The sequence below is a fragment of the Micromonas pusilla genome (genome assembly GCF_000151265.4).
Source record: "Micromonas pusilla CCMP1545 genomic scaffold MICPUCscaffold_2, whole genome shotgun sequence".
Taxonomy (NCBI): domain Eukaryota; kingdom Viridiplantae; phylum Chlorophyta; class Mamiellophyceae; order Mamiellales; family Mamiellaceae; genus Micromonas; species Micromonas pusilla.
The window spans coordinates 724,207-750,915 of NW_003315883.1; the positions used below are offsets into that span (position 1 = coordinate 724,207).

General features: G+C 59.3%; 10 protein-coding genes across 10 annotated transcripts; 4 read left to right on the forward strand and 6 right to left on the reverse strand.

Annotated features, from left to right (window-relative positions):
• Nucleotides 1-726: 726 nt before the first annotated feature.
• On the forward strand, nt 727-2,520 carry MICPUCDRAFT_38436 (uncharacterized protein; the record flags this gene model as incomplete). Its single annotated transcript, XM_003055909.1, has 1 exon — nt 727-2,520. The coding sequence occupies one exon, from the start codon at nt 727-729 to the stop codon at nt 2,518-2,520; it is 1,794 nt and encodes a 597-aa protein (XP_003055955.1).
• Nucleotides 2,521-2,953: 433 nt separating this feature from the next.
• On the reverse strand, nt 2,954-3,466 carry MICPUCDRAFT_6486 (mitochondrial protein translocase; the record flags this gene model as incomplete). The annotated part of the gene is made up of 1 exon (XM_003056298.1): nt 2,954-3,466. A coding segment is annotated over one exon (513 nt), but the record flags the coding sequence as incomplete, so codon positions are not given.
• A 1,582-nt stretch (nt 3,467-5,048) lies between these two features.
• MICPUCDRAFT_38437 (uncharacterized protein) lies at nt 5,049-7,269 on the forward strand (the record flags this gene model as incomplete). Its single annotated transcript, XM_003055910.1, has 5 exons — nt 5,049-5,513; nt 5,637-6,041; nt 6,227-6,372; nt 6,783-6,870; nt 7,036-7,269. 5 exons carry the CDS (start codon nt 5,049-5,051, stop codon nt 7,267-7,269), a joined length of 1,338 nt encoding a protein of 445 aa, XP_003055956.1.
• A 3-nt stretch (nt 7,270-7,272) lies between these two features.
• MICPUCDRAFT_24728 (uncharacterized protein) lies at nt 7,273-8,576 on the reverse strand. The gene is made up of 3 exons (XM_003056299.1): nt 8,074-8,576; nt 7,801-7,921; nt 7,273-7,573 (listed from the first exon to the last, which is right to left on the reverse strand). Exons 1-3 carry the CDS (start codon nt 8,446-8,448, stop codon nt 7,401-7,403), a joined length of 669 nt encoding a protein of 222 aa, XP_003056345.1. The 5' UTR covers nt 8,449-8,576; the 3' UTR covers nt 7,273-7,400.
• A 1,118-nt stretch (nt 8,577-9,694) lies between these two features.
• Nucleotides 9,695-11,727, forward strand: MICPUCDRAFT_55246 (uncharacterized protein; the record flags this gene model as incomplete). Its single annotated transcript, XM_003055911.1, has 3 exons — nt 9,695-10,245; nt 10,569-10,780; nt 10,946-11,727. The coding sequence occupies 3 exons, from the start codon at nt 9,695-9,697 to the stop codon at nt 11,725-11,727; spliced, it is 1,545 nt and encodes a 514-aa protein (XP_003055957.1).
• Nucleotides 11,728-12,769: 1,042 nt separating this feature from the next.
• On the reverse strand, nt 12,770-13,273 carry MICPUCDRAFT_55247 (uncharacterized protein; the record flags this gene model as incomplete). Its single annotated transcript, XM_003056300.1, has 1 exon — nt 12,770-13,273. The coding sequence occupies one exon, from the start codon at nt 13,271-13,273 to the stop codon at nt 12,770-12,772; it is 504 nt and encodes a 167-aa protein (XP_003056346.1).
• A 2,370-nt stretch (nt 13,274-15,643) lies between these two features.
• MICPUCDRAFT_55248 (uncharacterized protein) lies at nt 15,644-17,396 on the reverse strand. The gene has a single exon (XM_003056301.1). The coding sequence runs from the start codon at nt 17,148-17,150 to the stop codon at nt 15,780-15,782; it is 1,371 nt and encodes a 456-aa protein (XP_003056347.1). The 5' UTR covers nt 17,151-17,396; the 3' UTR covers nt 15,644-15,779.
• A 1,580-nt stretch (nt 17,397-18,976) lies between these two features.
• Nucleotides 18,977-21,850, forward strand: MICPUCDRAFT_14003 (uncharacterized protein; the record flags this gene model as incomplete). Its single annotated transcript, XM_003055912.1, has 6 exons — nt 18,977-19,266; nt 19,406-19,407; nt 19,467-19,677; nt 19,810-20,245; nt 20,422-21,287; nt 21,460-21,850. Coding segments are annotated over 6 exons (2,196 nt in total), but the record flags the coding sequence as incomplete, so codon positions are not given.
• A 241-nt stretch (nt 21,851-22,091) lies between these two features.
• Nucleotides 22,092-22,567, reverse strand: MICPUCDRAFT_70894 (uncharacterized protein; the record flags this gene model as incomplete). Its single annotated transcript, XM_003056302.1, has 2 exons — nt 22,092-22,265; nt 22,439-22,567. The coding sequence occupies 2 exons, from the start codon at nt 22,565-22,567 to the stop codon at nt 22,092-22,094; spliced, it is 303 nt and encodes a 100-aa protein (XP_003056348.1).
• A 2,160-nt stretch (nt 22,568-24,727) lies between these two features.
• On the reverse strand, nt 24,728-26,626 carry MICPUCDRAFT_46527 (uncharacterized protein; the record flags this gene model as incomplete). The annotated part of the gene is made up of 1 exon (XM_003056303.1): nt 24,728-26,626. One exon carries the CDS (start codon nt 26,624-26,626, stop codon nt 24,728-24,730), a length of 1,899 nt encoding a protein of 632 aa, XP_003056349.1.
• Between the last annotated feature and the right edge of the window lie 83 nt (nt 26,627-26,709).

Sequence of the window (26,709 nt, forward strand, 5' to 3'; positions counted from 1 at the left end):
CACGCACCCGCCCTCCTCTTTTCGGATGTTTGTCGTATCCGTCGGTCGGAATGATATGATAGCCCTGCACGAGTCCTGCACGTGTAGTTTACAGTACGTGTACACGTACAACGTACGTGTACGTTGTACGTACGTGTACTTGAAGTAATCTCACGTACGAAAGTACGAAAGTACTTTCGAAAGTACTTTCGTACAAAGTAGTTGTACTTTCGTACTTTCGTACTTTCGTACTCCTTAGGTACTTTCGTACTCCTTAGGTACAACGTACTTTTATTTTCGTACTTTCGTACAATAATACGTGTACAGCACTACAGCTGTACACTACCTCCGAAGGTACAACGCGTACACCGTTACTGTACATGTACGAGTACACGTACACGTACACGTGTACAGTGCAAACACTATGTGTAAGTTATGTGTACAGCTGTACGTGTACACGTACTGTACGATGGGTTAGAGCTCAGTCTTTTTGTAATCAGATCTACACACTGTACGTGTACACGTGTACGTGTACTGTATTTCCAGGAAACATCCGTTTTTACCCTTTTTTTGTACACGTGTACAACTGTACGTGTACGTGTACATGTACGTGTACAACGCGCGTTGTAAACAGCACGTGTACAAGACGTGTACGAAGGTATCTCAGACACACGCACTCCCACAGCCTTGGCTCGTCACGAGGAGGCACCGCGCGCCTGCGGCGGCGCGACCCCTCCTCCAGCGAGCATGCCCGCGCGTGTGCTCTCCCCATCCACGACGACTTCGTACGTCCACGTCGACGGCGACGTTTTCGGCGACGGTCGCGCGTTCGAGGTCGTCCTCGACCTCCCCGGGGTGACGTCCGCGCGCGACGTGTCCGCGGACGTCGTGGACGCGCGATCCGCGTACGGCGTCTCCACCTCGCGCGCGCTCGCGGTCCGCGCGTCCGCGAATGCGCTTGACGGCGGCGAGGACGTCGAGTACCTCGCGAGCGTGACGCTCCCGGCGGACGTTCGATGCGACGCGTCTTCGCCGAGAGTGAAGTTCAACGCGCGACGCGCGCGCCTCGCCGTGACGTTCGACGCCGCGGACGAAGACGCGCGCGCGATGACGTCGGAAACTGACGCGAAGGAGGGATGCGCCGCGGACGAGGCGGACGAGGACAACCCGCTCGCGGAGTACCTCGCGATGCTCGGCGTGAACGAGGACGGAACCCCGCGCGCATCCGCCGTCGCCGCCGCCCACGACGACGCGAACGCCGCGGCCGCCGCTGAAGACGACGCGAACGCCGCGGCCGCCGCTGAAGACGACGCGAACGCGCCGACGGCGTCGACCTCGACGACGACGATTCGTCCAGCAGCTGGCGCGCACGCTCGCGGGGACCCGGTGACCACGAGATCGTCGTCGTCGCGCGCGCTCGATCGAAGGACGACGAATCCGAAAAAAACGAAACGCAAATCGCACCCGCGGCCGCGTCTCGCGCCGCTTCGATGCGTTCGAACCGCGCGAACGGTCCAGGCGGTGTCGGACCTCGCGGACCACCTCACGGAGGGTCTGAACGCGGTCGGGTGGGCGACCGCGCCGTTCATGACGTCGGACGCTGTCGCGTTGGCGCGCGAGGAGATTAAGAACGTCGCGCCGTTTTACACCCCGGGAGAGGTGTGGCTCGGGAAGTCGTCCGCGACGGGGGCGCAGATCGCCGTGAAGTCGATTCGCGGCGATCGCATCTTCTGGATGGTCCCAGAGCAGATCGAGATGGGGGGGTTCGTCGTCTTTCGCGAGATGCTGCGCGCGATCGACGACTTGGTTTTGGATCAACTCTCGCGGCGCGCGCCCGCGCGATTAGGGGGTTTATCGGACCGCACGCACGCGATGCTCGCGGAGTACCCTGGACGAGGATCGCGATTCGTTCGACACGTGGACAACACCGGTAAAGACGGGCGACGACTCACGGTGTTGTGTTACTTGAACGAGGACTGGGACGGTAAGAACGGCGGCCATCTGAAGGTGTACGACCGCGACGGCAACGGCGATGGCGACGGCGACCGAGGCGGCGGCCGAGTGACGAGCGTGACCCCCGCAGGGGGCACGCTCGCGATGTTCTACTCGGACGAGATCCCGCACGAGGTGCTGCCATCGCACGCGACCAGGCACTCGTTCACCGTGTGGTATTACGACGACGACGAGCACAAAGCGGCGACGTCGCGCGCGGGGGACGCCGCCGTGGCGGATTCGCGAACGACGCACGCCCCAGCGACGTCGACGTCGGACGCGCGAAACTTGGGCGCCGACCGACAGACCTGCGCCGACCTGGACCTGGACGAACAACGGCAAGACATATCCGATCGCGCGGCGACCGCGTTCGTGCGAACGCTGATGACGGAACGCGTGACGCCCGCGGAGGCGACCGCTCTGGCGGCGCGACTGGATCCGAGAGCGTCCGTCGCCGTCGCGAGCGTGTTCGGCGCCCCAGACGTGGAGGTGCGTCCTACGCACCGCTCCCCGTGCGACCGCGTTCGCGCGGTGCACGCCGTTCCTTGAGGACTTTGTCCGGCGTTTCTCTCCGCCCAACCCTCGGTTTCAATCCCCGACCTCGACACCTATCGACTCCATCTGACGACTTTGAACTCCACCCCGACTTCGCCTCAGACGTTCGCGTGCGCGCTGCGAGGAATGAGCCAGAGGGATCTTGACGATTTACGCGTCGAGATGACGAGCATGGGATTAGAGGAGAACGGTCGGCCTCGCCCGGGACGGATAGAAGTGAGGAGATCATCTTAGTACACGAGACGAAACGCCGACGTCGGGAGGGCGGGGAGGAAAATCGCGCCCGTAGCGCGATCCGTTCCGTTCGCGACGGTCTCCGTCCCCCGCCGCCGTCGCCGCGAGTTCGCTACTCCACCGCCCGCATGATCCCCGGCCCTTGCCTCTGCTCGACGACCATCACGCGCTCCGCCCGATTACCGCTCAAGCGCACGTCCACGGCGACGTACGCGAACACCCACTCCCCGCTCTCTTTGTCTTTCCTCGCCTTCAGATGCACCGCGCCTCTTCCTTGCGGCCCGCGCACGGCTCCCTGCGCGATAATCCACTCGTTCCCGTGCCCGTCCACCTCCGTCGCGTGCGCGAGCTGCTGTCGCCCCCGTCGCGATCTGCCTTCGTTGCCGTACGACGTCATCGGCGTCCCGACGCGAACGGCGATCCGCGGGTCTCGTTCGAGCAACAGAAGCGCCTCGTCGAACGCCGCCTGCGCGGGAGGCGCGAAGAGGAGCTCGCCGATGCCGTACCACAGCGCTCCCACGGCGACGCCGACGCCGACGAGGGCGACGGCGCCGTACGACACGGACTCGACCGCGGTCACGGGCTTCTCCGGGATCCACTTGTCCGTGATCTCGTCGTACGTTCCCCCGCGCGTCGTCGCGACGTCCGCTCGCGCGGACTTCGCGGATTCCGACGACGCGGCGGCGGCGGCGCGTGCGCTCGCGCGCGACGCGGGGTCGCGGCCCGCGGGCGCGAGGGACGCGCGAGCAGAGCACGCGAAGCCTCTGGCGCGCGAGGGCGGCGGCGCGGGCGCGGCGAGCGTCGCGAACGGCGCGCGATAGAGCGCACGCGTCGTCGTCGCCGTCGTCGTCGCCGAGTTCGCCGCGCGGGATCGCGCGATGAGGAGCGCGCGCGCGGCGGCCGCGCGCTCGCAGCGCGCGGCGTGCTCGGCCGCGAGCGCGAACGCGCGTCGGCGGAGCATCTTGCGACGAAGAGCGTGCCAGGAGTCGGGCGCTCGGCTCGGGCTATCCGGTCTGTCCGCGTGCTGCGTCCGGTCTTCTCTCCCTGCCCTGGCTGACAGGAGCCCGGCCTTTTCGTCTTTTCATATGTACACGTAGTCACGTACTGTACACGTACTCGTAGTACGTGTACACGTACTGTACACGTACACTATCTTTTATGATATCTACGTATAGATCTGATTACAAAAAGACTGAGCTCTAACCCATCCGGGTAAAACATGTGATCTAGAAGCGAGCAGACCGCACTACGAACAATCCTCTCACGTAGTAAGCAACCCCACGACGGGATTCATGGAACCCATGTGAGCCTCACGAGCGCACGAAGCCGGGGCGATGTGGAAATCGCCAGCAGTGTCGGGCTCCATAAAAAGGATTTGCGCTGCCGCGCCCGCGTGGAAGTTTTCAGAGTCACGTTTACTGTATGATATCTACGAAGGTACGAAAGTACTTTCGAAAGTACTTTCGTACAAGATACAAGTATGATATCATACAGTAGGCCAGGTAAGGCTAATACAGGTATCTAGTAGCTAGCTAGCTACACGTACGACTCACGTACGTGTACAGTACGTGACTCATAAAAGATAGCTACCTTCGAAGGTAGCTCTAGACTACGTGTAGTCGTGTACCTTCGAAGGTACTTTCGAAAGTACTTTCGTAGTTGCTATCATATCATACCTACGAGAAGGTACACTACAGTAAGTTGTTAGGTATTATCTTCGAAGATGACAACTTTTATCTTCGAAGATATCTATCTATGAATGATACTGTACTTAGGTGTACCTTCGAAGGTACACCTACTACCTTCGTACACGCGTAGCTAGCTAGCTACTTTCGAAAGTACCTACTGTACCTTCGTACGAAAGTACTTTCGTACCTTTGAAGGTACTAGCTAGCTAGCTAGCTAGCTAGCTAGCTAGCTACGAACTACAAATGCTCTAGCACTGCTCTGGCTAGCTAGCTAGCTAGCTACCTGTATTTACTGTTGTACGAAAGTACGAAAGTACGAAAGTACCTTCGAAGGTAAATACTTTCGAAAGTACTTTCGTACTTTCGAAAGTGCGTGTACGAAAGTACTAAAGTACGAAAGTACTTTCGTACTTTCGTACTTTCGTACTTTCATACGAAAGTACTTTCGTAGCTGCTACGAGTACACGTACTGTAGGTCAGCACGACAAGACCAGACCGCTGGACGCGTCCGGACGCGCCGCTCGTCCTTCCCGTCGCACATCGCGCAACGCGAACGCGAACTGCGCGCGTCTCGCGCCGTCCGAGTCTCTCCCTCCCGTCATGGCCGCGGCGACCGACGCCGTCGCCGACGAGATCCGCGAAAATCTCCGCGTCGACGACGGCGCCGACGCGGACGCGGACGTGGACGCGGCCGCCGCCGCCGCCGCCGACGACGACGCGGACGACCCCGCGGCGGCGACGGACGCGACCGTTGAGACCGCCGCGAAGAAGAAGAAGAAAAAAAAAAAGAAAAAAAAAAGCGGCGGTGGCGGCGGCGGCGGCGACGGCGCGCGCGGCAGCGGCGCGGCCGGCCAAACCTCCCCGCCGTCGGTCCCGGTCTCGATCCTCTTCGACGACGTCTTCCCTCCAGGGGAGATACAGCGGTACCGCGACGACAACCTCTGGCGCGAGACGAGCGAGGAGAAGCGCGAACTCGAGCGCCTGAACGCAAACATGTACAACGAGGTGCGGCAGTGCGCGGAGGTGCACCGCGAGGTTCGCAAGCACGTCGACGCGTGGGTGCAGGTGCGCCCTCGGCTCGAATCTTTTACTCTTTTTTTTTCTCCCACACCCACACCCTCGGTTTCGACGTTCGACCAGACGCCGTTCAACTGACCGATGAACGTTTCTGACCGATCCCCGCGTCAGCCCGGGATGAAATTAATTGACGTGTGCGAGCGCCTGGAGAACTCGGTGCGAACGCTGATCCAAGAGCGCGGGCTCGAGGCCGGGATCGCGTTCCCTACCGGTTGCTCGCGGAACCACGTCGCCGCGCACTGGACCCCGAACGGCGGCGACGAAACCGTTGTCGAGAGAGACGACGTCATCAAATTTGATTTCGGCACGCAAATCAACGGGCGCATCATAGACTGCGCGTTCACGAAGACTTTCACGCCGAGGTACGACCCGCTTCTGCTCGCAGTGAGAGAGGCGACGGAGTGTGGTATAAAAGAGTCTGGGATCGACGTCCGGCTGTGCGACATCGGCGAGGCGATCGAGGAGGTCATGGAGTCGCATCAGATCGAGCTCGACGGAAAGACGTTCGACGTGAAGGTGCGTGCGTTTGTTCGTTCAACCCGAGGGACTGCTCCCCATGCGACCTCCCTCTTGTGTTGAACGTCGTTTCTCGAGGACGGACTCTTTCCATCCAAGTATCTCCCCTCGGTTTCAAACCTGGACCGCGACGCATTTTAACTGAACGATGAGCAACATCATTTGTACTATCGAATCACCCTCAGTGCTGCCGCAACCTGAACGGGCACTCCATCGCGCCGTATCAGATTCACGCGGGGAAGTCCGTACCGATTGTGCGCGGCGGAGAGACGACGAAGATGGAGGAAGGGGAGTTTTATGCGATCGAGACGTTCGGGAGCACGGGGAAAGGGTGTGTTTTTGGTTGCATTTCGTTTCGATCGAGCGTCTTTCGTTTATCGATTTTTTTCCTCTGCTCTCGCCCCGCCCTTCCCCGCCCCTCCGGTCGGGTCACGTTGCACTGGGCAATCGCCGCCATTCGTTGGCTAGTGGCTTTACCTCGAGGGAGGAGTTTTTCCTCTCCCGCCCGCGCGACGTGATCGAACTCATCCCCGTCCGCACAGTGACTTTATCGGCATCATAGTACCGCGACCGGCGTCCAAGAGCCGTTGCGGCCTCCATTCGCCTTTACATTTTGTATTCGTCTTTCCCGGCGGGACTCGCGCTTACGCCCCGCCGACTTCGTCGAACCCTATCCGTAAACCCTAACCCTTAAACCTAAACCGAAACATACACCCTCCGTTCCCGCTTCCCTTTCCGCAGGTACGTCCGCGAAGACATGGAATGCTCGCATTACATGAAAAACTACGACGTCGGCCACGTCCCACTGCGGCTGCCGCGCGCGAAGCAGGTTGCATTCCGTTCCGTCACCTTTTTTTTCACTTTCGCCCGCCTGCCCATCTCATCTTCTCCCCTCGGCGGGCGGTTTCAAAGTTCGATCGATTGCGACGCCTACCTTTCGACTGACCACCGATGACCGACCTAACAACATTCGCGCGCGCGTAATCTTTTGCAGCTCCTTGGGACGATCGATCGCAACTTTGGCACGCTCGCGTTTTGCCGTCGGTTCTTAGATCGCATCGGGGAGACAAAGTATCTCATGGCGCTGAAAAATTTGTGCGACAACGGGATCATACAGCCGTACCCGCCGCTCGTGGACGTAAAGGGAAGCTACGTCGCGCAGTACGAGCACACGATCATGCTGCGGCCGACGTGCAAGGAGGTGCTGACGCGCGGGGACGACTATTAATTAATTCATTCGTTCGATTTCCGTTTCAATTTCGATAATCCTTACTCTGACTCCCCCGAATCAGATTCGTTCGACGAGTTGCCGTGATTCGAATCAGCCTAAAACCCCACAGAGTACGTACTCGCGCCCCCTCACTCCAACCCCGGGATGTAAATGAGCTTCACGTCGAACACGACCGGGGAAAATGGCGAGATCCTCGGGCGCCCGGGCGCGGATGCGAGCCCTTTCGGGAACGCGAGCTCACCGGGGATGTAGAGCCTCCGAACCCCGCCGCTTCGCATGGTGAGTATCCCTTCATCCAAGCCTGCGGCGGGCAGGCGGCGGCGGGAAAAGTCCTTAAGAAACGACGTTGAACACGCGAATGGGAGTGTATGGGAAGTAGTCTCGCGTTCGTTTTTCGCTCCTGTCAGTCGAACTCTTGAATGGATCTGATGGATTCGTCGGGGGTTAGGGGGCGGGGCGGAGAGGGAGGGAGATCGCATGGCGTGTACGGCGATTAATCCGAAGACGGACGGGGATCACGTCGCGCACCGGGGATCACGAGCGAGCTCGTCGGGTCCCCTGTGACGCGGATGTCGTTCGGCTTTCCCTTCTCCAGAGAGTTGTCGAAGATCAGCCCAGCCTCGTTCTTCGCGATGTAATCCACGACGACCTGATGAAAGAACGACGGGACGATTCCATACAAAATATGTGTGTTCATCGGTCAATTGAAATGCTGACGCCACGCGTCGCGTCGATCAAACGTCGAAACGAAACGAAGGGATGGGGGCAGGTGATCGGTTCGTGCGGGACCAGTACACGCGCCTGGAACCCGGGCTCCGGCTTCGCGCCGTCGCCGACGACGACGTCTCGATACTGCAACCCCGACGGTGTCGTGACCAGCTCCGCGGTCTTCAACGTCTCCTCGCATGCGGCGTCGCACAGGAGCTTGACGTCCTGCTCGTCCGGGAGCGAGTCCGCGCGCGCGGGGCGAGGGCCCGCGAGGGATCCCGCGCCGATCGCGGCGACGAACGCGCCCGCGAGCGCGGGAGTCAGGAGCGCGACGCGGCGCGTGGACGATGACGACGACGGCGCGGAGGCGGATGCGTTGACGATCGTCGCGGTGCGCGGACGCGACGCGCGAAGCGTGACGACGCGGGGACGGACGGCCGGCGACGCGACGACGACGACGGAAGCCATCGAACGATACGATCGATCGACGCGGAGGACGAGACGGGGCGGGACGCGCGAGGCGCGAGGCGCGGCGGCGACGGAGAGACCGGTTCGTCGAGGTGGAGGCGGGCGCGCTGTCGGCGTGCGCCGGCGCGGGAGCGAGTGGCGCGGCGGACGCGCCGCGTCGGGGAGGGGACGACGACGCGTCTCGGATAGGGCAGACTACTTAGTAAGACCAGTTGCGCTTAGTCACCAAATTATTTTGCCAAATTATAGGATAATTTGCGATTTCTTTATTCCAAATTCGTATCACGAGTACACGTACGTGTTTTTGCTGGTTTTTTTCGAATTACTTAGAGGACTACGTGTACACGTGTACTGTACCTTACTGTACAAGTACACGTACAGTGCATTGTGGGGTAATTCGCGATTTTCGAAAAAAAAAATGTACGCGTACGTGTACGTTGTACATGTACGTGTACAACGTTGTACAGTACGTGTACTGTACACGTACGTGTAGTGTACGAAAGTACGAAAGTACCAGTATATTATTAATAGCCATATTTATGGAAGTATCATACGGAAGTAAAAGTTGTACATGTACCTTCGAAGATATTCCACACTATGGCTACAGGTCGAAGCAAGATAAACAACTCAGAACCGCACGTGACTCTGAAAACTTCCACGCGGGCGCGGCAGCGCAAATCCTCCTCTTCATGGAGCCTGACACAGCATGCGATTTCCACGTCGCCCCGGCTCCGTGTGCTCGTGAGACTCACACGGGTCTCAGGAATCCCATCGTGGGGTTGCTTACTGCGTGTGAGGATTACCCGTAGAGTAGTTTGCTCGCACTTGGTCACATGTTTTGCCCGGATGGATAGAGTTCAGTCTTATTGTAATCAGATCTACGCCTACAGTACTGTACACGTACACTACACTATGTGTACAGTACTACGAAGGTACTTCAATATCTGTTAAACGTCTACAACGTTGTACCTTCGTAGCTTGTTAATAGTATAAACGTTAATGTGTACAGTACATGTACACGTACGTGTACGTGTACACGTACAGTACGTGTATTCTATTAGTGTGTACGAAGGTACTTTCGTACCTTCGAAGGTACTTTCGTACCTTCGAAGGTATCTGATTACGTGTACGTGTAACGCGTTGTACACTAACGTTGTACACGACACGTACACATAACATTGTAGAAAAAAAATGCAAAAAAAAAAATCGAAGCCGATCTTGAGACGCCACTCTCGCCGGCCACGGTATGGCGACGTACGCGGTAGGCACCCCCGCGTGGGCACCCCCCTCCGCGCCTCTCGCGTCCGCGCTGTCGCCGTCGCCGTCGCCGTCGCCGTTCGTCGAGCACGCGATCCCAACCCCGGAGCGCGCGATCCAGACCCATCGCGAGGCCGCCTCGGACGCCGCGGGAGGAGAAACATCGGGCTCGGACGACGTCTTCCTCCGCGTCGCGCCGTACCAGGTCGCAGGTCACAGCAGCAAGGGCGTCGGGCTCCCGTCTCTCGTTGACGGCCGCGGGCACTTTCTCAAGCCGTGCGCGGTGGGCGATCGCAAGGGCGACGCCGAGCTCGCGTTCTATCGCGCGGTGCATCGCGCGTCCTCGTCGTCGTCGTCGTCTTCGCGCGAGGCGGCGGAGGACGGAGGGGACGCGCACGGCGATCCGTCTTCGTCGTCGTCGTTTCTTCTGTCCTCTCCGTCGCGCGCGCTCGCGGGTTTCGCGCCGTACGTCCCCGCGTACGCGGGCACACGCGTCGTCGCCGCCGCGGGCATCGTCGAGGTGCGCGACTGTTTTTTTTTGTTACGTACATGATCTGTCTTCATCTCGCGGACCGCGCTCTAGAATCCGAATCCGGCTGACGCGGAATACGGAACGTCGACCGCCACTGTACCTCCTTCGCAGGTCGCGCGCGACGATCCAACCGCCGCGGCGGCGAGAGACGCGGCCGCCGCGGGCGACGCGCTCACCTTTCTCAGGCGCGTTCGTTCGAGACTGCTCCTCATGCGACATCCCTCGCGCGCTGAACGTCGTTCCTCGAGGACTTTACTTTATTTTTTTTCACCTGTCTCCCATCGATTTTAAAGTTTGACCGTGCCCCCTTTCGACCGTCCCCTTTCAACAGACTCGAGGACGTGTGCTCCGGGTACAGACGACCGTGCGTCATCGACCTCAAGGTCGGCCTACGGACATACAGCGAAACGGGGCACGACGACGCGTACATCGCGAAGCGATGCGCGCACGACGAGCGAAGCGGGCAGGCGAGCGTGGGATTTAAAGTGTGCGGGATGCAGACGTGGGGCAGGCGGACGAAGACTAAGAGAGGACACGCCCCAGGTGAGACTGTTTCCCATACGACCCCGTGCGCGTGTTTTGGGTCGATCCTTAAGGACGTTCGCCGCCGCGCATCTTCACCCGTCTCCCCTCAGTTTCAACGTTCGACCGCGACGCCATCCGTTCAACTGACCGACCGACCGACCGTATCGTCGCTTCGTTCCGCAGCGAATCGGGACGGCGGCTGGACGCAGCGACGACGGCCGTACGAGTGGGCGAGGGAGCTGCGCGGGGTCGACGACGTTCGAAGCGCGCTCGAAGAGTTCGTGCGCGCTCCGGACGACGACGACGCGTTCGACGACGATGCGTCTGATGAATACGCGAGCGACGGCGCGCTCGATCCTGAATACGCGTCGGACACGGTGTCGGCATCGCATGCGGAGGCGTCCCGCGCGAACGGATCCGCGGGTCAGAGCTCGGTTCTTCTCAAGGCGTCGCCGTCGTCGCGCGACGGCAGCCCGACGGCGGTGGACGCATTCGGGGACGCGCAGCAGCAGACGCCGGCGCGTCGACGTCGCCTCGCCGGCGAAGATGTCGGACGTATCCGCAGCCGCGCGAAGGAAGTCTACGGCGAAGCGCTCGAGCGCCTCGCCGGGTTGCGGCGGTGGTTCGCCGCGCAGCGAACGCTGCACTTGTTGGGAAGCTCGGTTCTCGTCGTCTATGAGGGCGACGACGACGACGACGAAGGAGAAGGGGACGGCGTCGTCGAAGCCGCGGGCGCGGCGGCGGCAACGACGTGTCCAAAGTCCTCAAGAAACGACGCACAACACGCGAACGGAAGCGTATGGGAAGGAGTCTCGCTTCCGCGTCCGACGCGGAAAGGCGTGAGGGTGTGCGTGATCGACTTTTGCAACTACGTCGACGCGCGCGGGGAGCTCGACGCGAATTTCAGCGCCGGATTAGACCGACTGTGCGAGATGCTCGCGAGCATTCGCGACGACGCGGAATGAGCGAGGCGAGGCGAGAGACGCAAGCGGCGGGTTCTGTTCGCACGTTTTGAATGTGATCAAGTACTTTCCAACATGCCTTCGTCGTACAGTCAAACGTTGTACGAAGGTACTTCCGTACCTTTGAAGGTCCTTCGAAGGTATAGATACTTCGGGAAGTAGCCCTACCTTCGTACGGAAGTACACGTACATGTACACGTGTACATGTAATCCACCTACTACTCGGACATGTAGGGCTATGCAGATGGCGGGTCGTAATCATCGCCCGGGCACGTTATCATCAAATACTCTCGCACCGCATGCCGTTTGAGGTCGACGGGGTTCCCTCGCACGCGCCACGTCAACCATCCTCGTCCACGTCGAACGATACGACCACGATTCTCTTCTTCTTCTCCGTCTTCTCATTCGTTCTCTCGCGATCGGGACTCCTCCCCGCGCGGTCGCGTTGGATTCGAAAGCTCGCGCGTTTTGCCTCGAGCCTCGCGTCTCGCGCCGCCGCCGCCGCCGCCGCTTCTTCGTCTTCGCGGCGAGTCGGCGGACTCGCTGCTCTTCTCATGTCGTCGTTCCCCGCGCCGTGCGAACGCTCGAGGACGTCGCCGGCGCGGAGAAGTCCGCTCACAGCCGCGCGAATTTCCTGACTAAAGTCATATACGAAACGACTTTCCGCACGCCCTCTCTCAAGCCGCGTCGATTCATTCGGCAGGACCTCCACAGCGCCGACGCTCCAGCCGTCCTCGCCGAACTCGAGGTCCTCCTGGGGGACGATCACCGGCGCGTCCTCCTCGTTTTCGTTTTCGCGCGTCGGACGCGACGTCTCCGGAAGAGCGCCGCAGGCGTTTGTCCCGTCGAGCGTCTGCGGTGCCGGAGGGGTCGGGCGCGAGCGTTCATCGGAGGTTTTAATTTCATCGGTCAGTTGAACGGCGGGATTTGTCGCGCGTGTGGCGGAACGAGACGAGACGAAATGTCGAAAGTGCGAACGTGGGGAAGAGAAAGTCCTCGAGAAACGACGTTCGACGCGCGAGGGAGGTCGTGTGGGATCAGTCTGCTACGGACTCGCCTTCGCTGCCGCGCGCGCATCTCGGAGCGCGCGCGCGCCCGCGGTCCCCCCTGCGACGATCCGCGCCTCCGTCTTCCACCTGTTCGCGTGGTCGAGCACTCCTAGTCGTCGTCGCGACGGTTGACGTTCCGCATTCCCGCTGTCCCCCCCGGGCAGAGCGCTCGTGTCGACGCGCGCGACGACGCCGTCGAATTTTTTATTTTTTTTCCTCGTCGCGTCGTAGCGTCCTCCCCGTTCCCCCCCCGCGCCGAGGAGCACGCATCCGTCCCCGAGTGCTTCACCGCGCGCGCACACGTCATTCACGAGCGTCTCGCGCGCGCGTCGTTTGCCCTCGCGCCTTGCGCGCGTCGCGGTGACGACGACCGCGTCGCGCCCGATGAGATCCGCCGCGGCCTGTATCTCGCGATCCGTGTGCGACGTCCCCGCGCGCGATGGGTTGTGTATCGCGTCGTTGCAGTGCTTCTCCGCGTGGAAGACGTTCTCGTGCGACATAGCAGCTACCCCGACGGGGTTCGCGACCGGCGCGTCGCGAGCGCGCGCGACGCGTACGCGGTGACGCGGTGATGCGCGACTCGGAGTACACGTAAGTACGAAGGTACGAAAGTACTTTCGAAAGTACACGTACTTTAAAAGTACTGTACAAGAAGTGCCCGGCGAGTCTTCGTCTCGGTATGTGAGTATTTTACTACACGTACGTGTACAGTACAGTATGAAAAGTTTCTACTCGTATCCGATCAGCGCCTCCGGCGCTTCGGCCGTCGGTAGTTGGGAGAAGGGGCCCGGGAGCGTATTTAGTCTGAAGAGTACGAAAGTTTGGTACTTCATCGTCACGTCCCGAGGTGCAGTTTCCGCGTAGTACGAAATTCGCGTACTCATTTCAGACTAACAGACTTACAGAGGCCGCCTTTTGGATACGGGGCGCCAAACGCATTTGATTGGTTGAAATTTTCGTCCCTAGGTCGGGAAAAATGCCTAGATGGGAGAAGGGTAAACCTTCTCCCAAACTTGCACACATGAGTACTGTATTTGGTCTGTACTGTAATAGACCAGTTGCCCTAAGTGAAAATCGTATGACGCCCAGTCAGCCGCGTATCGGCCAAATTAACACAAAATTAATTTGCGATTTTTTAATTCAAAATTCGTACGAGCGTCAGTCAGACGCGCCCCCTCACGTCCGCGCTTCCCCATGCGCCGCCGCAGCTTGAATTGACCTGAAACTTTGCACAGCAGCCATTTGCGATTTTAGACACCAGATACGTGCATTTGCGCGGCAAGAAAAAGACGGGAAGACCGTTTTCGGACCCCTAGGGAACTTTTATTCTCCGAACGCGACCTCGCTGACTGAAATGCCCATACGGAAAAACGCGCCAGAACGGATCCACCTCTGACTGAAGTGCCCATACGAAAGATCGTGACAGAAACGTGACACTGACTGATTGCCCATACGTAACCTGTTGATGGGCCCAAATTCCAATCTGGGATATTTAGTGTGCCCCCTGAGAGGTTCCTATTTTCTACGTGGTTCATTTTTTTGTTCCTCGCGTTTAGAAAAGGATTGGTTCATTTTTTGTTCCTCGCGTTTAGAAAAGGAACTCGCGTTTAGAAAAGGAACTCGCGTTTAGAAAAGGAACATTCTTTTGTGGCCTGTGGGTGCACTTCGCTAGTTCGCTGCACGGTAAAGGGGGCTCGCTCTAAACTCAATCGATCAGTTTCACCGGAGAAACTGCCAAACTCATCCCACGCCGATCAATTGATCGTCCTCATATTTGTACGTGTACTTTCGTACGAAAGTATTTTCGTATCATACGAAAGTACTTCCGGAAGTACTTTCGTACGAAAGTACGTGTACACGTACTGTAGTCTGCTCGCAATAGGTCACATGTTTAGCCCGGATGGGTATAGAGCTCAAGTCTTTTTGTAATCAGATCTACACTGTGCAGTGTGCACGTACGAAAGTACTTCGGAAGTACGGAAGTACAACGTTGTACGGAAGTACCGCGTTGTTGTACTTCCGGAAGTACGAAAGTATACATTACATACAATACTCTCGAAAGTACATGTACACTAGTTGTACGTGACGAGTTGTGCGAGTCGATGAGCAAAATTTTTGCCGTAGTACATTTTGTATGAGCAATTATTCTAATTTTCGCCAAATCTGCCAATTTCAGACTGTTTGCCTGTGAATATCTGTAAACGCTCGTGCGCGCGCGTACATGCTGCGGAAAACCATGGCGAACGTATTTTTAGTATACTGTACGTCACTGTGACGTTCTTCGTCGGCGCGGCGCGTGTACTTTTCCGCAGAGGCGGCGACGGCGCAAACATCGAAGGTCGTTTTGTATGAGCAAACAGTGAGAAGTTATGGACGACAGCGCTTTCGTCGCCCAGGAGGCCGCACAAGCCGCCGCGACTTCCCTCTTAGGTGTTCCTCGCCCTGGGGGAAGGCCGAAGAAGCAGTCCTGCAAAAGTGAAAGCGGAAAAGACCGCGACTTCTGGTGTGCGGGTTGTAGAAACAACAGAGTGTGCCGACTCTTTCCTACAAACAACGTATTGGTCGCGCCCCCACCTTCAAACGTTGGCTCATCATCAGCGCCTCGCCCGGCCCAGCCTGTATCATCGACGGAAGAAGACCCGGCGCGCGCTCTCGACGTCGAGGTTGCTGAGAATACGTCTACGGGAGTGACTATTGCACGGTGGACAGCAGTAAAACGTACTCGTAGTAAAAGTCTGAACGATACGAGTATATATACTCCTGGTGAAGAGCTTATCGTTGACCAGAGCAAGAAAGCAACTGAACGAACGACGACGCGCGGGAGAGAACGAAGAGAGGAGACCGGCGCGGTCGCGGAGGAGCGAGCGAGGGACGCGAAGCGCATCGCCACGACACGGTCTACTACTAGAGCTACTCGCACACGCACCCGCCGCGCCGTCGCCGACTGAGCGTGGCGCGGTGAAAAAAAACAAACGCCGCGCCGCGCCGCGCACCGTCGCTTCGCGACTACGCCCCCTCTCCTACCTCCGCAGCTACTATCCACTGCAGGGCATCCTTGTGCCCCCTCATTCGGGCTAGGGATTCGCATAGCTCCGGATTCCACGGACAGCCGTTCGCTCGCGCCCACTGAAACACCTCCAGTTGGCCGTGAAGCGCGGCGCTGCGGCAAGTTCCCTCGTCCCACGGACAGCCGTTCGCTCGCGCCCACTGCAACACCTCCAGGTGGCCGCCACCCGCGGCATCGCGACAAGTCTCCTTGTCACACGGAGCGCCGTTCGCTCGCGCCCACTGCAGCACCTCCAGGTGGCCTCGAAGCGCGGCGTAGGCGCAAGTGTCCTCGTCCCACGGAGCGCCGTTCGCGCGCGCCCACTGCAACACCTCCAGGTGGCCGCCAAACGCGGCACTGTCGCAAGTACCCTCGTTCCACGGAGCGCCGTTCGCGCGCGCCCACTGCAGTACCGCCAGGTGGCCGCCTTCCGCGGCGTCGCGGCAAGTCTCCTCGTCCCACGGACAGTCGTTCGCTCGCAACCACCGCAGCACCTCCATGTGGCCGCCAAACGCGGCATCGGCGAAAGTCTTCTCACCCCATGGAGCGCCGTTCGCCCGCGCCCACTGCAGCATCTCCAGGTGGCCGCCTGCCGCGGCGCTGGCGCAAACCTCCAGGTGGTCGCCTTCCGCGGTGTCTAACACAACGTGGGCGTCAGCCACTTCGACCCACGGGCATCCTCGTTCCTTCGCCCACTTCGCGACATCCACGTTCCCACCCCTCGCGATGCACGTGAACGTCTTCTCGTACCACGGGCACCCTCGCTCCTTCGCCCACGCCAGCCTGCTGATCGACCCGACGAAGTTAGGAACCCTCGCGAGCTCTCTCCTCACCGCCGCGACGTCCCTCACGTCTCCGACTGGCGAATCGAAGACGACGTCGCGCATCTTTCGGTTCACCGTCGCGAGCACCGCGAGGTCGCCGTCGTCGAGCCGCGGGAGCACGTTCCCGACGAAGACGTCGCGCGCGTCCGCGGCGAGCCGCTCCAGGAGTGGCTCGCGCGCGGCTTCGCGCTCTTCGAGACCGCGAGCGGCGTCCTGTAGCGCGAGCAAACGCGTCGTCGTCGTCATGAGCTCCTCCTCGAGCGACGTAGGATCCTCGACGCGCGCGCGCTTGCGCCCCGCCGACGGCGACGCCCCGACCGCGCGCGGCGCGACCGCGGCGTTCGCAGCCTTCAACCAGCTCAGCTCCGCCGTGAGCGCGTCGCACTTCGCCTTCAGCGCGTCGATCCGCGCGACGACCGCGTCGTCAAACGATCTGACGGCGTCTCCTCCCGCGGTCGCGCCATCGCGCGCGACGCGCGCGCTCCTTCCGCGCCTCGGAGGCGCCATCTTGTCGGGACGATGCGCGCGCGACGCGAAGCACCCGCGGACGACGACGACGACGACGCGACGGGCGCTGCGGTGCGGTGCGCGACGGACAGAACGAGAAGACGAAGAATGCGGGGCGGTTTTGGTTTTTTCGAATGAGGCGGATGAATCGCGGTGGGTGAAAACATTCTTGAAAGGGAGTTGAAAGGTAAATTGTTTGTTGAAACCGGTAGAACAGAAGTTTCATCGGCTCGGCAAATTTTGAACCTAGGCTGGTTCATCGACTCGCACAACTCGTCACGTGTAGCCCTAACGTACTTCCGTACTTCCGGAAATAGAATAAAACAACTTCTTTTATTTATGATAGTGTAGTTGTACACGTACAGTACAGTTGTACTGTATAAAAACAACTTATCGGAAATAGATAGCCCTAAGTTGTTTATGGAAGTATGGAAATAATACCTTTGTACGAAAGTATTACCTTCATAAGTTGTTTTTATACGTGTACGTGTACGTGTACTGTAGTACGAAAGTACGAAAGTACGAAAGTACTTTCGAAAGTACTTTCGTACTTTCGTACTTTCGTACGAAATAAAGTATTCTATCTATTTCCGTAGTGTAAGTTGTTACCTTCGTACTTTCGAAATAAAGTACTTTGAAAGTACTTTCGAAAGTATGACAAACAAAACATAAGTAGATTTCGATATTTTAATATTTTAATTACATTCGTTACTGCTTCCCATACGCATCGTGCGCAATATATATTTCTGCGATTAGAATATTTTTTCACGCGCTCGCGACGAAATGGAGCGCGGAAACGCGCAATCGCGTCAGCAGATTCGCGCTCACGGAAACCGCGTCGCTTGAACTTTCATAGCATCCAGTGGAACGCACGGATGACCTCTCTCCCTTCCATTTTGTCGCCTCGTGCGCGCCATGACCGTGGCGCGGTGCCGCGGCGCGGCGCCAATGCCGGCGTTCAGCCCTGCGACGCTGTTTTCTCCGCGAGCTGAAAAATATTTAAATATCGAAATCTACATATGTTTTGTTTGTCATACCTTCGAAGGTAAGTTGTTTATACGAAAGTACAACGTTGTATTCTATTTTCGAAAATAATACATTGTACTTTCGTACGAAAGTACTTTCGAAAGTAACAACTTACTTTCGTACGACGGTACGAAGGTACTGTACGTGTACCTCCGAAGGTATTTAATAAGGTTTATTTGGTGCGAGAGTCCGGGCTGGGGCTGGGGGTTTAGGGTACAGTAGGGTACAACGTGTAGGGTTTAGAAACACTTTTCGCGAGCTTTCTTGCGGCGCGAACGACGTCGACACTTCCCGACGCGCGTCGACACCACGTGAACGCTCTCGCTCGCCCGTCCAGACACACGCGCGCTCTCGATGCAGACCGCCGCAGCGACGCTCCGTGTCGCCGCCCCTCGCGCGCTCAGGTGCGCCGCGCCCTCCGCCGCCGCGGGCGACGCGACGATCGCTCGCGGACGGGTTTGACTGACCGACGCGAATCCGCCGCGGATCGTCGTCCGCGTCGAAAGCCTTCCATCGCCGTCGCTCGTCGTCCGCGTCGCGTCCTCGCCCGCCTCCCGACATCCGCGCCACCGAGCCGGCCTCCAACTACCGACATCTGACCGCGCGCTCCCCCCTCCCCCCACCGCTCTCTCCCGCGTCCGTCCAGCTCGCGCGCGCGCGCGTCCGCGCGCCCCGTCGCCGCCGCCGCCGCGCGCCGACGAATCGCGCCGCGCCGCGCCGCCGTCGTCGTCGTCCGCGCGGAATCGGACGGTGCTGTCACCGATGCGCCTTCCTCCGACCCCGCGCCCGCGCCGTCTCCGGAGAACGGCGGCGGCGACACGTACGAGTACCAGGCTGAGGTGAACCGACTGCTCGACCTCATCGTCAACTCGCTCTACAGCAACCGCGACGTGTTCCTTCGCGAGCTCGTCTCGAACGCGTCAGACGCGCTCGATAAGCTCCGCTTCGCCGCGGTGAGCGACCCGTCCGTCATGAGCGCGAGCGCGGACATGAAGATCAAGATCAAGGGCGACAAGGAGAACAATCTCCTCGTCGTCGAGGACACCGGAATCGGGATGACCCGCGACGACCTCGTCTCGAGCCTAGGCGCGTGCACGAAGAACGCGAGACCACTTCCCGTACGACCCCGTTCGCGCGTCGCGCGTCGTTTAGAGTGTCTCTTCTGTGTCTCTTCACCCGCCCGCGCTTCCAGCTCAACCACTTCGCTCCGACTTTGACTGGTGAGTGAGACGTTCGTTAGATTGACCGACGTGTTCTTCCGCTGTGCGATCGCTCCTCTGCGAATTTTAGGGACGATCGCGCGCTCGGGCACTGCGAAATTCATGGAGATGCTGCAGTCGAAGTCCGACGGTGAAAATTTGATCGGAAAATTCGGCGTCGGGTTTTACTCCGCGTTTCTCGTCGCGGACAAGATCACGGTCAGCTCGAAGAACGCGGCGGACGACAAGGCGTGGACGTGGGAGTCCGAGATCGGCGCGAGCTCGTACACGATTCGCGAGGCGTCGCCGGAGGACCAGGCGAGTTCCAACTGCTGCCTATACGTCCTCCCTCGCGCGTAGCGCATCGTCTCTCGAAGAGTTTATCTTTGCCCGCTAATGGTGACATTTCGACGTTCGACGCTCCGACTAAACAGCCCCCCCCCTCGCGAAACCGACCGACCCAACCCGCAGGCTTCGCTGACGCGCGGAACGAAGATCACGCTGCACCTGAAAGACGGCGCGGAGGAGTTCGCGTCCGACGCGAAGATCACGTCCCTCGTTCAGACGTACAGCGAGTTCATCTCGTTCCCGATTGAAGTCTTCGCGACGAAGAGCGTCCCGAAAGAGGTGGAGGACGCGGAGAAAACCGCGGAGGCGATGGAGGCGTACAACAAGAAAAAAATCGAAGCCGAGGCGAAGGGCGAGGCGTTCGAGGAAGAGGCCCCGGAGGCGGTGATGAAGACGGAGTACGAAGACGTCCAGGAGTGGACGGTCACGAACAACGACAAACCGATCTGGGTGAAGTCCCCGAAGGACGTCGAGAAGGAGTCTTACGACACGTTCTTCAAGACGACGTTTAAGGAGTTTTTGGTGAGACCGCTTCCCATACGAACCCGTTCGCGTGTTGCGCGTCGTTTTATCGAGGACCCTGACTTTTCCTTGAGAGAGTTTCTCTTCACCCGCGACCCGCGCTACCCTTTCAACGTGTGTTTGACCGATACGACGTTCGACTGACCGACGCATTTCGATCGCTTCACCCTTTTCAGGACCCTCTCGCGGTGAACCACTTCGCCGTGGAGGGCGACATCGAGTTCCGTTCCATCCTGTTCGTGCCCGGGATGGCGCCGTTCGAGCAGCAGGACATGATGGCGAAGTCGAAAGCGATCAAGCTGTACGTTAGAAGAGTGTTCATCTCGGACGAATTTGACGACTCTTTGCTGCCGCGGTATCTCACGTTCGTGAAGGGCGTCGTGGACAGCAACGACTTGCCGTTGAACGTGTCTCGTGAGATTTTGCAAGAGAGCCGCGTCGTTCGCGTCATGCGCAAGCGCCTCGTGCGGAAGACGCTCGACATGTTGAAAGATATCTCCAAGCGCGACAACGATGATTACGACACGTTCTGGGACGCGTTTGGGAGGAACCTCAAGCTCGGCGTGATCGAAGACGCCGCAAACCGCGAGGTGCTCGCGCCGCTTCTCAGGTTCCAATCGTCGAAGACGGAGAAAGGGAAGAGCCGCGGCCTGGACGCGTACGTCGAGGACATGCCGGAGGGGCAAAACTCGATCTACTACGTCGCCGCGGACACGCGCGAAGCGGCGGAAAACTCGCCGTTCTTGGAGCAGCTCACGAAGAAGGGCTTTGAGGTTTTGTTCCTGATCGACCCGATCGACGAGGTCACGATGACGAACCTCGCGTCGTTTAAAGAAAAGACGCTCGTGGACATCTCCAAGGAAGATTTGGACCTCGGCGAGGACAGCGACGAGGAGAAGGCGAAAATCAAGGAGATCGAGGAGGAGTACGCCGCGTTCACGGCGTGGATGAAAACCTCGCTCGGGGACAAGGTCGAGAAGGTGATCGTCTCAAAGCGGCTCGCCGGGACACCGTGCATCCTCGTCACGTCCAAATTTGGCTGGTGCGTGACCGCTTTCCATGCGACCTCGCTCGCTCGCGCGTATGACGTCGTTCCTCGCTCGCTCGAGGGCGTTTCCCGCCGTTTCTCTTCGCCCACCCTATGTTTGCTTCCTTTCAACGTACCTACGTTTCACCGCGACTGACCGATGAACGTTCCGTTCGCCCGCCCGCAGGTCCGCGAACATGGAGCGCATCATGAAAGCGCAGGCGATGGGCGACTCGCGAGCGAGCGAATACATGAAGGGCAAGAAGACGATGGAGATCAACCCAACGAGTGCGGTGATTCTCGATCTGAAGAAGAAGCAGGAAGCCGGCGACGCGAGCGCGGCGACGACCGCGGAGCTCCTCTTCGACACTGCGATGCTGACGTCCGGGTTCACGATTGAGCAGCCCGCGGATTTCGCGGCGAAGATCTTCGCGCTCATGGGTGAGGCTGTCGGCGACAAGAGCACCGCCGACGCGTCCGGCGGGTTCGTCCCCGAGACGAAGAAGAAGAAGGAGGAGACGAAGAAGAAGGACGACGAAGACGACGCGGCGGAGTCTGTCGACGCGGAGATCGTGTGAGCGAAGTCACACACGCGCGCCGACGACGAGAAAGAACGCTCGCTTTCGATAAAACCGACCGACGACCAAGGACGCGTCGCGGGGCGAACGTCGGACGTCGGACGACGCGACGCGTGTACGTGTCTTTGTCTTATCATAAGCATCGTCACAGCACGATTCCTCGAGGCGCCGGCGCCTACCACGTTGGGCAGACCGCGTCCCGCGCGACCCCGTTTTGTGGACCGCAGACTGCTCGCGTACGTCAGTCCGCCATCGCGACGTCCCCCGTGACGTCCTTCTTCGCGCAGCCGCTCGTCTTCTCGTCTTCGTCTCGTTTCGTCTTTTCCTTATCTGCTCGCCGCGCGAGCTTGAGTTGCTTCCGCGCTTGTTTCCCTGTCCTCGAGACGCCGCTAACCTGCGGTCGGTTCGATCGATGCGCGTCATCGTCGCGGTCAGTCGAAAGGAACGCGGTCGAACGAACGTCGCGTGATGAAGCCGAGAGAGGCGAGGCGACGGGTGGGTGAAAACAAAATATCAAAGTCCCGATGACGAAGGGTCGACGCGCGACGCGCGAGGGAGGTCGCGCGGGGTGCGGTCTCGTCGTCTCTTCACCTTGCGAAGTTCGATCTTGTTTCTGTCGACGCCGCCCTTTCGAAGCTTGAGCGCGCGGCCGTTCTCCTTCGCCGCGCGCTGCGACGTCTTCCGCTTCTTGTTCATCGTCTGTCCGTGTTTGCCCATCCTCCTTCTTTTTCTTTTTCTTTTTCTTAGCAGCGGGCGGCGGCAGCGGCTCGCGAGACGCGACGGGGTGCCGGCGGCAGACGAGGAACGACGCGACGCGCGAGTGAACGAATGAATCCGCGCGTCACTCGTCGGCCTTCGGGTTCGACGCGCCTCGGGCGCCGGTGGGGGTTCGGGCTCTAGGGTCTTCGCGTATTCGCGCGTTCGCTCGGCGTCTCCGCGGAGACTCTCGCCCGGACTGTGGGAGCGGTGTGCACAGTCGACGAGTTTAGGCCTCTTCTCTCTACGTTTAACCAGACGCCATGATAGTTAGATAGTGTCTACTACCTGTACCTGTACTGTATCTACAGCTCTACACGTACAGGTTTACGTTTATTACACATACAGCCCTTCCGGGCAAATGTGACGTATTCGTACACTACACAGCCCTTCCGGGCAAATGTGACGTATTCGGGCACGAGACTTTTACTATGTACACAGCCCTTCCGGGCAAACGGGACGTATTCGGGCACTAGACTTTTTAGTCTGGAAAAAATGCAAATCGTCAACCGAGGTGGTCTTGACCAAAAAGTCATACGGAACGACGCGGTACACGACGGCGGGATGTGACGCCGGAAACGACGTGCGCGATGCGCGCGGGTCTTCGACGCGCGTGATGAAGCGATTGCATCGGTAAATGACCGACGTGTCGACGTCCTGCCGCCGCGACCGCTGGTCGCCGTCGCCACGTCCAAGAGAGAGGAAAAAAAGTTCTTTTTTTCATCGGGGCGATCAAAACTTTCAACCCATAAGGCGAAGTTTCACCGCTGAAGAGAAGTTTATAAACTCTTGCGCGATGGAATCGTTGTAAGCTCAGCCCATAACCCGATCAATTAAAACCTTGGAGTATTCGACGAAATCCTGCGAATTCCGAGAATATGAAACTGCATGCCTGCCAAAAAAGTCATACGAAAAATGCCCATAGGATGCGATGTGAGAGACTACCCCCTTTTCGTAGGGCCTACATGTACACGTACACGTACAGTACAGTAGGCCACGCTCTCCGCCATCGCGAGCAGCAAAAGCTACTGGAAACGACGCATCATGGGCCACATCTCCGTCGCGCTCGTATCCGACATCGGGAATCGCATCGCTGGCGCGCCCATCTCGTACGCGCTCAGAACCGCACGTGACTCTGAAAACTTCCACGCGGGCGCGGCAGCGCAAATCCTATTCATGGAGCCTGACACAGCATGCGACTTCCACGTCGCCTCGGTTCCGTGTGCTCGTGAGGCTCACACGGATTTCAGGAATCCCATGGTGGGGTTGCTTACTACGTGAGAGGTTTGCCCGTAGTGTAGTGTAGTCTGCTCGCACTAGTTCACATGTTTAGCCCGGATGGGTTTGAGCTCAGTCTTTTTGTAATCAGATTTACACACAGTACACTAGTTGTACAGTACACGTGTACTGTAGTGCATGTAGCTACGAACGAAGGACTTCCGTAATGTTAGACTACGTGTACAGTACAGTACGAGTAGCTTGCCTCGCCGCTAAATGAACATATTTGGACATAAATTTGGACATACTGTATTTTTGTCCATTTATGTCCAAACTTTGAAAGGCCGCCGCGGTCAGCTTGATGCGCGGGGATCATTTTTAATAGGCTCGATCGGTCGGGCGGCTCACTTCCGTACACGTACTTCCGGAAGTACGGAAGTACTTCCGTACGAAGGTATGATACTTCCGTACGAAGTACTGAAGTACTTTCGTACTTCCGGATAGGAGTATGTAGCTATGTACCCTCGCTCGAAGGTACTTTCGTACGAAAGTACTTCCGTACTTTGTAGTTCCGTACGAAATATTTGTACTTTCGAAGGTACTTCCGTACTGTACGTGTACAACTTAAGGCCACATGTTTTGCCCGGATGGGTTAGAGCTCAGTCTTTTTGTAATCAAATCTACACAACTTAAGGCCTCGGACTAAACTGAGCGGAGCATACAGTACTTAACTAAAAAATCGATGGTTTAATAATTTCGCTCGACTGGAAGAAAAAAATGTAAAAAATGTTCCGCGCGGGCGAAAAGATATGGGATCAGCGCTATCACAGCGGGCGGTCCCGTCCCCCGCCGCAGAGTGCCACCGCCATCAGATGAACCGCCCTCTCAATGTTCTATCCTTCCTCAGTACCCGAGGTCAAGCTTCCACGACTCCTGCATCTGTTTCGCGACGCCGTCGAGCACGTCCTCGCGCTCGAGCTCCGTCGTCCCTGCGGGCAGCCGCGCGTTCAGGCTCGCGCGTAACTTGGCGAGCTTCGTCGTCGGACCACCGCCGGCGACACCGTTTAGATACGTCGCGAACGGCCGCCACAACTCCGTGGGGTTGACCCTGCCGTCCACGTTCTCGTTCGCGATAACGACAGCTTTCATCGCCTCTATCGTGGCGTCGCCGACCGCCGCGGTCGTCGTCATCGTCGTCGCGGCGGCAGCGGCGGGAGCGGCGTCGTTCTCGGTCGACAGAGACCCGCCAGTCACCGCGTACTCGCACGCGTACGGAACGTCTCTCACGCCACCGCCTCCCTTCAAACGCTTGGCGCAAAACGCCGTCACCTCCGACGTCGGCGACGGCAACCGGACGTCGTACGGGCCGACGATGAACCCGACGAACGGCTCGACGTCGCACTCGGCGTCGCGGAATAAAGCCTGGTAGTTGAGCTGGTTGTCGACGTCCACGCCTGAGGGCGTGGGTTGGAACACGGGGTGGCTGTGGTACCACCCGACCACGGTGAGCTTCTCCGCCTCGACGCGAGCCTTGAGCTCGACCTCGCAGACAGGGTCCATCTCGACGTCGCTCCCAGACGCGACGCCCCGCCCCGGGAACGCCTTCTCGATCGATACCGTCCTCGTCGCCGCGTTCCAAGTCCCGCCCAGGTACCCAATGACCTCGTTGACGCACAGGTGCGAGTGGAGGTCCATGATGAGCATCGCGTCGGAGGACACGGTCAGAGCGAACGGCTGCGCGTTGGGCGTTTTCGACCCGGGCGCCGCGGAGGAAAACTTTCGCATCTGATGCAGCTCCAACGTGCCACCCGCGGCGTCGCGGAAGTTTGACGCCACCGCGGCGTCCCTTCTCGGGCGGTTCTTCGCGTACTCCGTCGGCTCCGGCGGCGGGGCATCGTCCTCGGATGAAACGTAACGGTCATCATCGACGCGTTTCATAGTATACGCGCGTTTCGAGCCGCCCGTCGCACGGTTCGCCGTGCGCTCTGCCGCCGCCGCCGCGCGAACCTCCTCGCGCTCCTCCTTCGCGAGCGCCTTCTCCTCTTTCGCGCGCGCCTTCTCCTCTCTCGCGCGCGCCTTTTCCTTTGCCGCGGCCGCGTGCATCTCCGCGAGCTGCTCCGCGCTCAGCCCCGCGGTGTCCGGCTTGAACCCGTACTGCTTCGCCGCCGCGCTGGTCGGATCGAGCGGCTTCCCCGAGAGCGTGAACCCGTCGCCCGATTCTCGCACTTTCACCGGCAGCTGCTTTCCTTGGAGGCACAACTTGATGAAGTATTTCTGCGCGTGCGACGTGAATGCGCGGTGGTCTCTCGTGCCGACATGCGCGGCGCACGCGTGCCAGTCGCGGCCGTGAAGCGTCAGCGCTTCGCGAAAGAGGCGTTCCTCGGTCTCGTCCCACGGGCGCGCCTTCTCGCGCTTCGCTCCCGTGTCCTTGCGCTTCCGTCGTCCCGTCTCCGTGAATTCCTCGACGACGACCGTCGTCGTCGCGGGCGCGCCCGCGGCGGCGGCGATGCCGATCCAGTTCGCCGCGTGCTCATCGTTCTCGCCGTCCTGCGGTTTGGTGTCGACCGCGCTCGGCGGTCGCTTCGACGCCTGCGGTTCCTTCGGCGATTTCGGCTCCTTCGGCGCCTTGATCGGCTTCGGCTTCGGTGGCGCCTTTTTCTTCTTCTTACGCTTCGGCTTGCCGTAGTCGCCGTCGTCGCTGTCGTCGTTGTACTCGAGGTAATCGCCCTCGTCGCCATACGGGTTCTCCTCCGCCATCAGCTTCGCGATGAGCGCCGCGCTCGCGGCGTCGGGGTCCGCCATCGCGTCTGCGCGCGCGAGATCTGCGGGTTGTCGCGCGGGGCGATTTGAAAAAACCGCGGGACTGACGAGAATTTAAATCAGGA